This window comes from Polistes dominula, unplaced genomic scaffold (genome assembly GCF_049000335.1).
Source record: "Polistes dominula isolate Pdom_NZ unplaced genomic scaffold, Pdom_raw_medaka contig_73, whole genome shotgun sequence".
Lineage (NCBI taxonomy): Eukaryota > Metazoa > Arthropoda > Insecta > Hymenoptera > Vespidae > Polistes > Polistes dominula.
The window spans coordinates 7,321,567-7,333,827 of NW_028300951.1; the positions used below are offsets into that span (position 1 = coordinate 7,321,567).

At 28.0% G+C, this 12,261-nt stretch overlaps 2 protein-coding genes across 2 annotated transcripts; both read right to left on the reverse strand.

Moving 5' to 3' along the window:
• Positions 1–1,775: 1,775 nt before the first annotated feature.
• On the reverse strand, positions 1,776–3,801 carry LOC149032687 (uncharacterized). The gene is made up of 3 exons (XM_089172154.1): positions 3,689–3,801; positions 3,258–3,526; positions 1,776–1,975 (listed from the first exon to the last, which is right to left on the reverse strand). The coding sequence occupies exons 2-3, from the start codon at positions 3,489–3,491 to the stop codon at positions 1,907–1,909; spliced, it is 303 nt and encodes a 100-aa protein (XP_089028280.1). The 5' UTR covers positions 3,492–3,526; positions 3,689–3,801; the 3' UTR covers positions 1,776–1,906.
• Positions 3,802–6,300: 2,499 nt separating this feature from the next.
• LOC107069150 (uncharacterized) lies at positions 6,301–11,004 on the reverse strand. Its single transcript, XM_015326189.2, has 12 exons — positions 10,984–11,004; positions 10,578–10,701; positions 10,111–10,257; positions 9,259–9,437; positions 8,893–9,099; positions 8,509–8,730; positions 8,219–8,411; positions 7,648–7,858; positions 7,218–7,524; positions 6,977–7,122; positions 6,652–6,868; positions 6,301–6,516 (listed from the first exon to the last, which is right to left on the reverse strand). Exons 1-12 carry the CDS (start codon positions 10,999–11,001, stop codon positions 6,301–6,303), a joined length of 2,187 nt encoding a protein of 728 aa, XP_015181675.1. The 5' UTR covers positions 11,002–11,004.
• Between the last annotated feature and the right edge of the window lie 1,257 nt (positions 11,005–12,261).

Genomic DNA, 12,261 nt, shown 5'->3' on the forward strand with positions numbered 1-12,261 from the left:
TCACTCCCCCTCTCCTTCCTCTTTCTCTTTCTCTTTCTCTTCCTCTCTCTGATTTTCTTCATTCCATCCCTGTTTCATATACGAACACTAGGCTCTTCTCTAAACCCTACCACCAAACCCAACTTACCAAAGGAGGCGTGGACTTTGAGTGAAAATTCACGAGTCGGCGCTCAACGGACCACCGACACAACAACCAAACACAACTCACTACTACCATCTAGGAAAAGAATATATTTTCGGATTTTTTTAGAATTTTAAATCTACTTACACATTCGTAACGTTTGATGATGTAATTGATATTTGAATTGTGTGTTTGTAATTGTAATTATTATTTTCTTCTTCTTTTTTTTTTTGAGACTTTAAATTCCTTTCTTTGATTTTTTTTTGTTTTGTTATTTTTTACCAATGTAAAATTATTCCGTAGGAATAATTTAAAATATTTTTTTTACCGGTCAAAATTTTGTTTAAAAATATTTAATAGAAATAATTGATCTCAACAACGGTTCGTACGGTAGATAATATATAATATACTTTTTCCAAAACAATCCATTATGCAATTTAAAAAAAACAATTTATAAAACCCTAAACGCACGAACTTTTGATTCACCCTTATACATATATATATTTATATATATATATGATAATAATTCTTAACAATAAGGATTTTATATATTAGTATGAATCAAAAATTTTTTCACCCATTTTTAAATTAACATTTCTAAATGTAAATTTTACAAAAACAATCCATCGTGCATCTTATATAACACAATTTATAAAACGTACGAACTTTTGATTCATCCTAATATTTGTAAAGTTTGAAAATTATTTGACAAATAATTTTGGAATTGGCAAGATCGAGTTTTTTACCCCTACGACCACTGTCCTCCCTCCCCCCAACTGATCAAAGTATTTTTGATAGAATTTGAAATATCTTTCAATATCATGGATAAAACTTCTCGACGGTTAATCGTTGACAATGCTGACGTCAGAAACATCGAAGGCTGTGGACGAACGGAAAAATCTATTAATGGCTAACATATACGATAGTGTTAGTGCCGTTGTATGTTACCTTTCTTCTTTGTTATAGGTCAGTTGAGAATATACCTTCTGAACATTTAAATTCATATCAAAACGTAGTTTACTTTTTTTGCTGACTAATTACACGTTTTCAAAAACCCTAATCATATTCGCTGATTAACTATTTAACAAAATGAATCTTTCTCGTTAGCATTTTGCACAGGGTAAGAAGAATAAAACGAGATTTCTTCAATTCCTTGAATACTTTAAGTATTCATATTGTATTTTGTATAAAAAGGGATATATCCCCTGATCGAACTCACCAATCATTCTGGCTCTATGAAACTGAATATAATTGTTAGCTTTTGTGTAAAACAAAATATATATATCTTTGTATCTATCTCCTTTCTATCTCCTCAAAAAATGATCGATATCACTTGACCCACTCTATTCAATCTACAAACATCACCCGTATGCCCGTTTTCCTTTAGCAATACAATTATATTTTTTTCTTCTTCAGACATTTTAAACTAACTTTATAGTTAGATTAAAACTTTCAAGTATACTCGAAGATCACAAACGAGAAAGAATATCTTAACATTTGCGAATATTAACTCTAAATGGTCGTTCATTAAAATGATGGAAATAACGAGTCTGTTTGTAAGAACCAACATTAAAAAAAAAATGAGAAAAGGTCAAAGGAATGCTAAAGGGAATAGGAAGTAAGAAAATTTTATTCAAAAATAAATAGAATAATCTTTTCATGTATCGGTTCACATATTATTATTATTATATGTTATAATAAATTTATTTAAATATTTCCTTTCTTCTTTAAATTCGATCCATTAAAAATTTATCAATTATAAATAAATCTTTATCCATGTCCATATTATGGGGATGGTAATTGCCAGCATGGTACGCATTGAGCATTCTCGCGAGTGTCACATTGTCCAGTTTTCTATAATAATAATAATAATAATAATAAAACACACAAAGTATATCGATGCAAGGTGATAAAATTGTTGAAGGAAAAAGAAAAGAAAAAAAAATCGATTGACCTTGATTCTCACCAGGTTTAATCAAATTTCTAACGCGATAACGATTATAAAAGAATATATGATATATAAAATAGAAAAGAAAAGAAAAAAGAAAGAAAAATGTTATTACAATAAAAAGATAAGATACAATGTTCATTGTCACATTATGAGTGTATGAGTGTATGTAACATTAACAAGAGTTAATATTATAGAAAAAGAAAAAATCGATTTTGATCGATTTATACAATTAGAGTATCTTACGTATATCTACCCTTGACAAAAATGTCGTGTCAATAAGTCAAGCAGTTACGCATTCGACACCAGTATGTGAATTGAAAATTGGCACGTGTCAGGTGAAGCACCCGGGTCTTACAATGGACACGTGTGCACGAGTGCACAAAAGACCACCACAACTACTATTACTACTACTACTACTACTACTACTACTACTACTACTACTACTACTACGACAAGTACGAGGACAACGAACACCGTAACTGGATACGGTGAAAGCACCGCGAGTTCCAAGGGACTTTTCAAGGGTGACTTTCGAGGTCGTGACTTTTTACTCGGAGAGGCTCGTGTCACGCGTTCGTGACGTCGAGTCCTTATAATAGGGAACCGGTTCTTTTTTTTCTTTCTTTCTTTCCTTCCTTTTTAATATATATGTATGAATATATACGTGTGTGCATATATGTATTATTACGTTTGAAACGTGATCAAAGCAAGACATCGAACATTTCATTCTTTTTTCTTTTTTTTTTTCTTTGATCAGTATTTTCGAATTACCCTTTGATAACAAGTTTCTCGTAAAATTCTAATCCAAAAATTGTTAGTCAATTTATTTATAAAAATATATATATATATATATATATTTAATTAATAATTTATTAAATAATATATTTAATATCAATGAAATGTAAGTATAGAATATAATTGTTAAATTATATTATATTGATCGAATAAATAACATTATTATAATTAATTTAATAATATCACTATGTTTGAATGAATATACATCACTCATAATTAATTGAATAACACATTGATATCTAATAAATATAATAAATTTTTTTTTCAATTTTTTAATAAAAAATTAATTAATGTAAATATGAAAATTCTTTTGTAGACTTGCAAATATGAATGATAAGACTGATAAATTTTTTTATTTTATGGATTTAAAATATAAGGATAAAAAATTACCTTATTGAAGACTAAATTGTCAGGGCAAGTTTCAATTCGTCGTTCAGGACCGCAAGAAATGTATAATAAACAATCCAATGGATAAGGTAAATTAATAGTTTCCTTGCCACTGATTTCTGGACATTTAGGGGTCTTGCATTGTTCAGAAAGATTTTCTTCAGGTATTCCTAATGGCGGTGAAGCGTAAGTCGCTACAGCGAATATTGCAATGCATAAAAGAGCAAGTAATTTCATTGTTGTTGTTGTTGTTGTTGATGTTATTGGTATATCTAAAACAAAATTTTATATAATTAAAATTATTAAAGTTAATTATTATAATAATCAAATTTAATATATATATATATATATATATATATATATATATATATATATATATATATATATATATATGATTATAATTGAAAATAATAATATAAGTATATAAAATTTACCTTTCAATGATGATGATGTATCAAATAACAATTGTACTGATTACAGGTAAACCAATTCTAACGATTTATATAGACAGTTAAGTCGCATAATCGAAAATAATCAGAATATGACAAGATATGATAAAAGATATCTTCCTAACATTTTTATCATACAAACAATGCTATTTTCTATTTGATATTTATAAGAATTGTATATTATCTGTAAGAATTTAAAAATTGTTTAAACAAACAATCGTGTGTCGATTGAACGCGGAAATTAATAGAAACGTTTACAATTAACGGTATCACATTTGATTTAACGATATTGCTATAAAATAAATAATATATTCTTTCTTTACAATTAATTTTTATATACAATGAAAACATTGTCATCTTTAATTTAACAATATTACTCATATATATATATATATATATATATATATATATATATATATATATATATATATATATAATACGAAACATAATTAATAACATAATTAATTTATAAAACATAATTGAAACATAATTAATTTAATAATATTACTATATACGAAACATAATTAATAACATAATTATGTTAATTAATTTAATAATATTACTATACGAAATATAATATTGTTATAGAATGAAAATATTTTTTCATAATTAAATAACGTTTATATCAAATAAATATAATAAATATCTTTTTATTAATTTGATATATTAAAATACAAATAAAAAAAAACCCCTCGTCTTATGAACACATTAATAAATTAACATAATACTTTTTTACTTTTATTGTACTAACTTTTGACATGCAAGAAAATTTTATTAATGATAAGTGAGAAAAAAAAGTAGAGAATGATTATTTTTGATGGAAGAGCATCGATGAATATAAAATTAGGTCAGGAAGCATGACCTCTATGTCTCAGTTCGGTTTGCATCTTTTGCACGAGCTTCTCAAGAGTCTTTCTCTCTCTCTCTCTCTCTCTCTCTCTCTCTTTCTTTCTTTCTTTCTTTCTTTCTTTCTTTCTTTCTTTCTTCTTCTATCCTTAAGCTTACCACTCAATTACCTCCACGACCTCTGAGCTTACAAGACATACTTCAAAGAGCCTATACCTTACTTTCGTTGAGACGTATCTCGTATCTTTCCACACTCTGCTGGACCCTATCAACTTTTTTTTTCTTTCAAGGATAACGAGCCACCTACTTTTCTCTAATTTCTTTTTATTTTTCATTATTACGTTTTCCTTTTTTTTTTTTTTTCGTTTCTGTATCATTTCTATTCTTCTTTATCATTTCTATTCTTCTTTATTATTACGTCTATTGTTTATAACATCGTTGTTGTAATTGGTTTTCAATTGCAAATACAAATTTTTATTACAATTGTAATTATTATTTTTTTTTTTTAGTAGAATTAGATTATAGACAAATTGTTACATTAGTGAATTCATTTAATCGTTATTATTTATGCCTTTAATACACATTAATAAAGATTTTTAATAATAAAATTATGATCAATGGTTTACAACGCTGATAATACTCTTAAATCCTATCTATCATTGAAGTGAACTTTATCTCGATAAAAATTTCGAGAAGTTAATCATGATATGATACTTTAACGATACTTTAATGAATTTAGATTTTTATCTATTTGCTATATAAAAATAATTAATAATTATTATTAATTCCGATAATAACGTTCGAGTGTTAGGATTATTGTTTTTCCTTTCTGTATTATCTTCTTTATTATTTTTTTCTTTTTCTTTTTGCAAATTATAAGAATCGAGAGATTATGATTAATTTTTATTATTTAATAATTTTTTTATAAACAAAAAAAAAGTATGGTATTGTTATCTTACGAGTAAAAGTATTTAATTATTTTCTTTCGTCGGTATTATAAAGTTTCTACTTTGCCTACGGATTATTTTAATTATCTACATTTTACTTCTTTCGGATAATCAGTATCGTTCTGTCATCTAGCGATCGAAATAGCAGTTAAACAAACTGTATCGATACGATTGCGTTCCTACGTTATCGACGTTACCGACTATTAAAATCAAATTCTTTGTTACCTACGAAAATAAATGGTGAGAAAATAATTTTGGTCAGATGTCGACACAATCTTCAAAAATCAATCTATATGTTTTTTTTTATTAGATTAAACTAAAATTAATAATAATAATAACAATTAAATTAATCTTTATAATTACAAATTTTCTCTGACAGACGTTGCTTAGACAAAAAAAAAAAAAAGAAGAAGAATATTACTGAATTAAAAACGTAAAAATCATGCTGCTTCTTTAACCTCCTCAAAAAAAAAATGAAAAAAAAAATCTTGTCGGATCTCTCTCGTATTCTTAAAGTATAACAAACAAACGAAAAAGAGAAGAAAAGAAAAGAAATCGTAGAGAATGGAGCCTGGTTAAACGAGTTTTGTAATCCACTTGATAGAAAAGGAACAAAACGAGTTTTGAAGAAAGTCGAAAGGATCATCCTTCTTTACTTATTCATATAAACATTCGAAACAATAGAAAATCTTTTCAATTTCTTTTTCTTTTTTCTTTTTTGATTGTCAAAATATCTTATATGGTATTGAAAGAACTAATATAAAAAAAATTATTATATACGAATACGAAAGAAGAAAGAATATTTTAAAAAGGTAAAGACATTTTATTTTCTTGCAACAAACGCAATGCTTGTAAAAATGCACGATAATCAAATCCAAGATTTCCAACTCTTTCGATAGAAAAACATTTGTAAATTATATCTAATTCTCGGCTGCTAATCAAATTCAACATTCCTCTGATAGACAAAGCACGCATCAAACAATTCTTCGTAACAGTGCCTATATTTTCTTTATCGTAATCCTACGAACAATTAAATGATCAATTAAATATCATATCATTTAATTTCTACATATATATTAATATAATCGTTCAAATCTTTTTCCATTTCCTATTATTTCATTTTCTTTTATTTGGATTAACCAATCAAGTACCAACCGCAAAAAGTTCTTCCAAATTTGGTTGTTTAATGGCACACAACTTGTCCATCGATTGACTTAAAATATGCCGTTCGTCAAAATTAAGAAACGTTCTACTGCTAGCTTCTGAAGGAATATGTTGGATTGGTACAATTAATGGTGCTCGTTCCAAACTACCCATGGCCACAGCTTCTTCTACGCATTCGGCAAATCTCGCGTAATCGACAAAACCGGGTCTTTGATTTAATTAAAAATAAATAAATAAATTTAATAGAAAAAAATATGAATATATATATATATATATATATATATATATTTTATATGTAAAACGTTAATCCCCCTACTTCATAGGTGATTTAAAAATATTCGCTATAGTATCAACTTCGGTGGAACTCAAATTACAACGAAGTTGATCCAATCCCCGTACAAAATCTGCCATTGTTATATTCAATTCGTTAAGCGTATCATATTGTTTAAGAAATTCGGCTACCTTAAATAAAAAGAAAATAATATAATAGTGTTGATTGAATCATATCGAAAATATCATGATCATTTAATATAAAGACATTTGGTTTAATGATTTACCTTGATTCTTTCACGTACAACCTTGGCCTTAATTTTTGCTAATACAAGGACAACGTTAGTTTCATCTTCAGTGCCAGGTTTCGATACTTTCTCTGCATTAACTTGTATTTTTTGTTTTAACATTTGATCGTAAATTGGTTGAGTTATTTGTTTGGCTTCTAATTCTTCTAAAAACATAAAATAATTGAATCCCAAATCGTCGTTGTATCTTTGCTCGAGTGCTGATTCCTCTTCGGGTGATAAAAGCACCGTCGCCGTAGATAAAACTTGTCTCATTTGTGCGCGCGAAACGTGACCATGATTATGTCTTGAAAAAAAAAAAAAAAAAAAAAGAAATAAAATAATAATTTTAATCAATAATCGTAGCACGCGTATTTTTACATTTTCTAGATCGATATAAATTGGTCACACAAGATATCTCTCTCATTACTTGTCGTAATTTTGAAAGAATTGTTTCAACAAAATCCGTCGTTCCTCGATCCTACGTCGTACCTTTAACAACGTATTTTCGCATAATTCTCTTATAGTTTTTTTTTCACATTGCCAATCAGTCGTACCACGTTTAACAAGTTCCTCGACTTCTTTCGGGGGTGAAATTACTTGCAAATTTGGCAATTTTTCCAATTCTCTAACGGTGAAAACTTGAAAGAATATTTTGTTAGAATTTTTCTAATAACAATTGTATATTTAATTAATCGTATATAATTATCGTAGCACGGTACGATTCTCATTTGGGTCGGTATTAAGTACGGGGCCTTTACATCCCATATATGGATTGCTTTAGTAAAGAAAGAATAAAATGTAACACTACCATACTATATTTAAAATGGATTCTTCCTAACGACCTTTATATAATTTCATTTTATTCCCTTTTATATATATATATTTTTCTGATAATTATTTAAATATAATACCTTTAATTATATTCGTCTTAAGAATATTCTAGAACAATTCTAAATGAATTTCATTTTATTTCAAAATGAGGAATACACTGAAAATACCTTGATTTATATCATCTTCAAACGTCCTCCAACAAACACGATCAAGATCGTTAGGATCTTTGTACAATGTAATCAACGAACAAATATCTGTCTCAGCAATGTAAAGTTTTCCTAAGGATGAAACTTGGAGAGCATCTAATCCTCTTCTAAATTGCGATACTGTTACTTTACCATCGTTCAAAGGATCAAAATCCTAAAAATGATTGGTTCAATTCGAATTAAAGTTTAAGACTTTTTCTTTTTTTTTTTTTTTAATATGATTATTTAATTTATCAAATTATTAGTGATACCTTAAAGAATTCAGAGATACGAATTCTATGCTCAAATATGTGTCTCTGAATTCGTCTAATAACTTCTGTTAATGGCATATGTTCTTTTCGTAATTTCATAACAGGATGAAACACGATTTGTTTTCCAAAAACACGATTTAAGTCAACCCTGCCAATTTCTGGCCTTGGAAGTTTCGGTAATTCTGCGGTTATCACTCGGCCAGGAAATTGATCTAATAGTTTCTATTAAATCGTTCAAATAAATATGTACGAATACGTAATAAATAGTTATATAAAATAAATGTGTATGATAGAATATCTTAGAAACAGCAGGAACTTTATTGGTTGTCATTTTTCCTTTCGTTAATTATTATAAATAATTATTCTTATTTATAATTTGCTTACACCGGAAAGATCAAGCATCCCGCATCTTTCCATGTAATCTTGTGCCTCGTCAATGGCCTTGACGAAAGCAACATAATTTATTGTATAGGAATCCTTAGAAAATCTTTTAACCAATAAACAAAATTCTTCCGAGCCGAGAACAATGTCGAGAAATTTCAATACTCTGCCGAAATGTGCGTAAGTAACGGTACCCGCATTCTTTGCTATCTATACGAAAATATTAATCTTCTAAATTATATTTCAATTTTATTTTTTTTTCTCTTTTTTATTTTTTTTTTTTTTTTATATTTCAGATAGACATATACGTTAGATAAATTGTGTTTTATCTATTTTAAGTATTTTTTTTTCTTTTCCGATAAAACGTACTAATTCGTAATCTTGAAAATATGGCCTCAAAACTAGTTTACGCTTGTTGACCAATATAGCAATCCGAGTGATTATCAAAGACAATTTTCGATGTTCAGTAGAACTTAATACATTAACATGAAGTGGATCTTCCCATTCCAGTCCAGTTACAAATGGTTTGTTCCCACTAAAATCAGGAACTGCAAACGATTTTTCTTTACATTTTATTTTTTATATTTAAGAATGTGTCCTAGCCTCGTAATTTTTACTTTTTAAAATTTGTCTCGTTGAAGGTTGTAAACCTAATTTTTCATTTCAAATAAAAGATAATAATATCAATGGAATTTTGAAGCAAACATCCCTTTTAAAAGAAAAATAAAAGAAAAGAAAAGAAACTTTAGTAAGAATTTTAGAAATCGTATTGGTAGGAAAAAATTCTTGTTGTATTTGGAAAGAAAAAAAAATATAGTCAATGGAGGGTGGAGGAGAGCTGAACAATTTTTTGTAAATAAATAAATTTTATTAAGAATGTGTCCTAGCCTTGTAACTTTCTCTTTTCAAACTTTTGTCGTTGAAGATTAAAAACCTAATCTTTCATTTCAAATAAAAGAGAATGATTTCAATGGAAATTAAAAATAAAACCATCCCTTTTAAAAGAAAATGAAAAGAAACTTCAGTAAGAATTTTAGAAATCGTATTGATAGGAAAAAATTCTTGTTGTATTTGGAAAGAAAAAAAAATATAGTCACAATGGGAGGGGTGGAGGAGAGGGGAACAATTTTGTATGGATAAATAAATTTTATTACTTTTCAAATCGAGATTTTTCCTCAATAGTGATCTCACGACACATTTGTAAAAAATTATTCGTCATACCGCTGTCGTGAATGACCTCGCAAAATTGCCTGTAAAGAATTCGTCCATCTTGTACTCGAAAATAATCAGCGAGTTCGCATATTTCTTTATCAGATAAGCCGATAATTCCTTTCAGTGGACCGCACAAAACTGAGACAAATTTTACTTCTGCGAATATAGAATTTATCAAAATTATTTTTTAAATCGTTAATTAATATTTTGTCAAATAATTTAGCCAAGTTATACTGAAAATTATCTTAAATAAAAATAATTTAGAGTTTTAATATTAAGAAAAAAGAAAGAAGAGAAAAATATATTGGAATATTTCTAAATATGTATTTGTTTGTCCCAAAGTTTATCTTAAAATAAAATCTTCAATAAATCACAGAATTCTGGGTTCCTTATTGCCTCGTATTTAAGTTGAAATTCCTTGAAAATGTTGTAAAGAAAATTGTTCGTATAACTTGACACTATTGAAAAATTTTTACCTGAAATCAAGCTGTTGTTTTCGGGATCTAAAGGTTTATAATAGTCCCAAAGATTAAGTCCCGTACGAAATATAGCAGCACGTATTTTATTACAAGTACGCCAGACATCCTGTAGTTTTAGGGCCTACGAATAGATACACGCACACACACGTGCGTAGTAGCATGTGAGTTAGTGAATAGTGAAACGTACTAGTACAAAATCTGCTATAGTCCAAAGTCCCTCTTCTGCTTTCTCCCCTTGTCTACCCCCTTCTTTCTTCCCCTCTTACTGTTTGTCTTTTCTCTCTCTCACTCACCTCTCTCTCTCTCTCTCTCTCTCTCTCTCTTTCTTTCTTCTTTCTTTCTCTCCCCCTCCTCATTTTCACCGACATCCTATTTTAGGAATACACGAGGGAGACTAACCCACCTTCTGTTCCTCAGGCATTTCGATGACCTCGGTCTTTTCTTTCTACACGTTGAAATTTTTCCTACAATATGATGGAAGCGTACAAACGATTTTAAAAAACACTAATTGAAGTTAGTTAATATTAACAAACAAAAAGTAATCTTTCGATTAGATTATCGAACTTAATTAAATATCGATTAAATTTCAATTATTTGTTTATCATCAGATAATCCTAAATTTTGAGAAATCCATTTATGGTATAACTTAATAGGGGAAAGAGAACTTCCTGTTAGTCACTAACCAAAAGATTCGTTTTTTGTATCTTTCTTTAAATTATAATAATAATAATAAGAGAAAAAATGTAATAAGAAAAATAAAAAAGTATTTGAATGCTGACGACAGTTATATTGAAATATAGTAGATTACAAAGTAGTGTATCATTTAATACGATACCAATACTATCGTATTGAAGAAAAAATTTTTACTCATACAAACATGCATGCATACATACATACACACACATACATAAAAGTTTACACTCGAAGAGTCGAATATTATAATCTCACAATCAGACTTAAGCCCTATAAAAACAATGTTTATATAATACAAATATTAATAGAATTGCATTCTAATATTAATCAATTAATATAATAATAATATTTATTATTAATAATACCGCGCGTAAACGCTTTACTCCGAATCCATTGATAAATATAATATATATTATTGATTTCTTCATAGTAGCATACGCGCGCGCTTGGAATTGTGGGAAGCAAAAACTAGGCAAAGGAGCGGGATCTCATATAGATTTTGATTGGCCGATTACAGACGCTTGCCGCCATTCTCGACCAATGGCGACGTTCTTCCGTACGTTTACTCTATATCGAAGTCGATTCATCCCGGGAACGAAATGCCGCCACATCCGCCGCTCGACATCTCTCTCTTCCGTTGAACAATTTCTCACATTGATCGAAACTTCAGGAACGTATTAATCATGGAATATTAGGCGTTAACGCTTATAATGCCACGAGGCTTCAATACATTGTTAACATTTTTCGTTTTACTTTGTTCCTATTATTTTCATAGACCTTAATATTTCACTAGATACGAATAATTAATCTTCTCCATATCTCGTAAATTCGATTATTCGAGTATATACACTAAAATATGTATTTTCTATAAATTTACCTCTCTTTTTTTGTCTTTTTTTTTCTTTCATTTTGTAAGAAACAATAAACAAATATAAATATATTTTAATATGATAATGCTGTTATATAGTAATATTTAAACTTAGTATAT

Excerpts from the sequence above, each read along its gene's own strand:
- LOC107069150 (XM_015326189.2), bottom strand. Across the intron at positions 9,438-10,110 it reads CGAGGTCATTCACGACAGCG|TTCCTGATTTTAGTGGGAAC; the intron begins GTATGACGAATA and ends AATCGTTTGCAG. Across the intron at positions 8,412-8,508 it reads GTATCTCTGAATTCTTTAAG|GATTTTGATCCTTTGAACGA; the intron begins GTATCACTAATA and ends AATCATTTTTAG.
- LOC149032687 (XM_089172154.1), bottom strand. The coding sequence starts at position 3,491 with ATGAAATTACTTGCTCTTTTATGCATTGCAATATTCGCTGTAGCGACT. Across the intron at positions 1,976-3,257 it reads ACAATTTAGTCTTCAATAAG|AAAACTGGACAATGTGACAC; the intron begins GTAATTTTTTAT and ends TTATTATTATAG.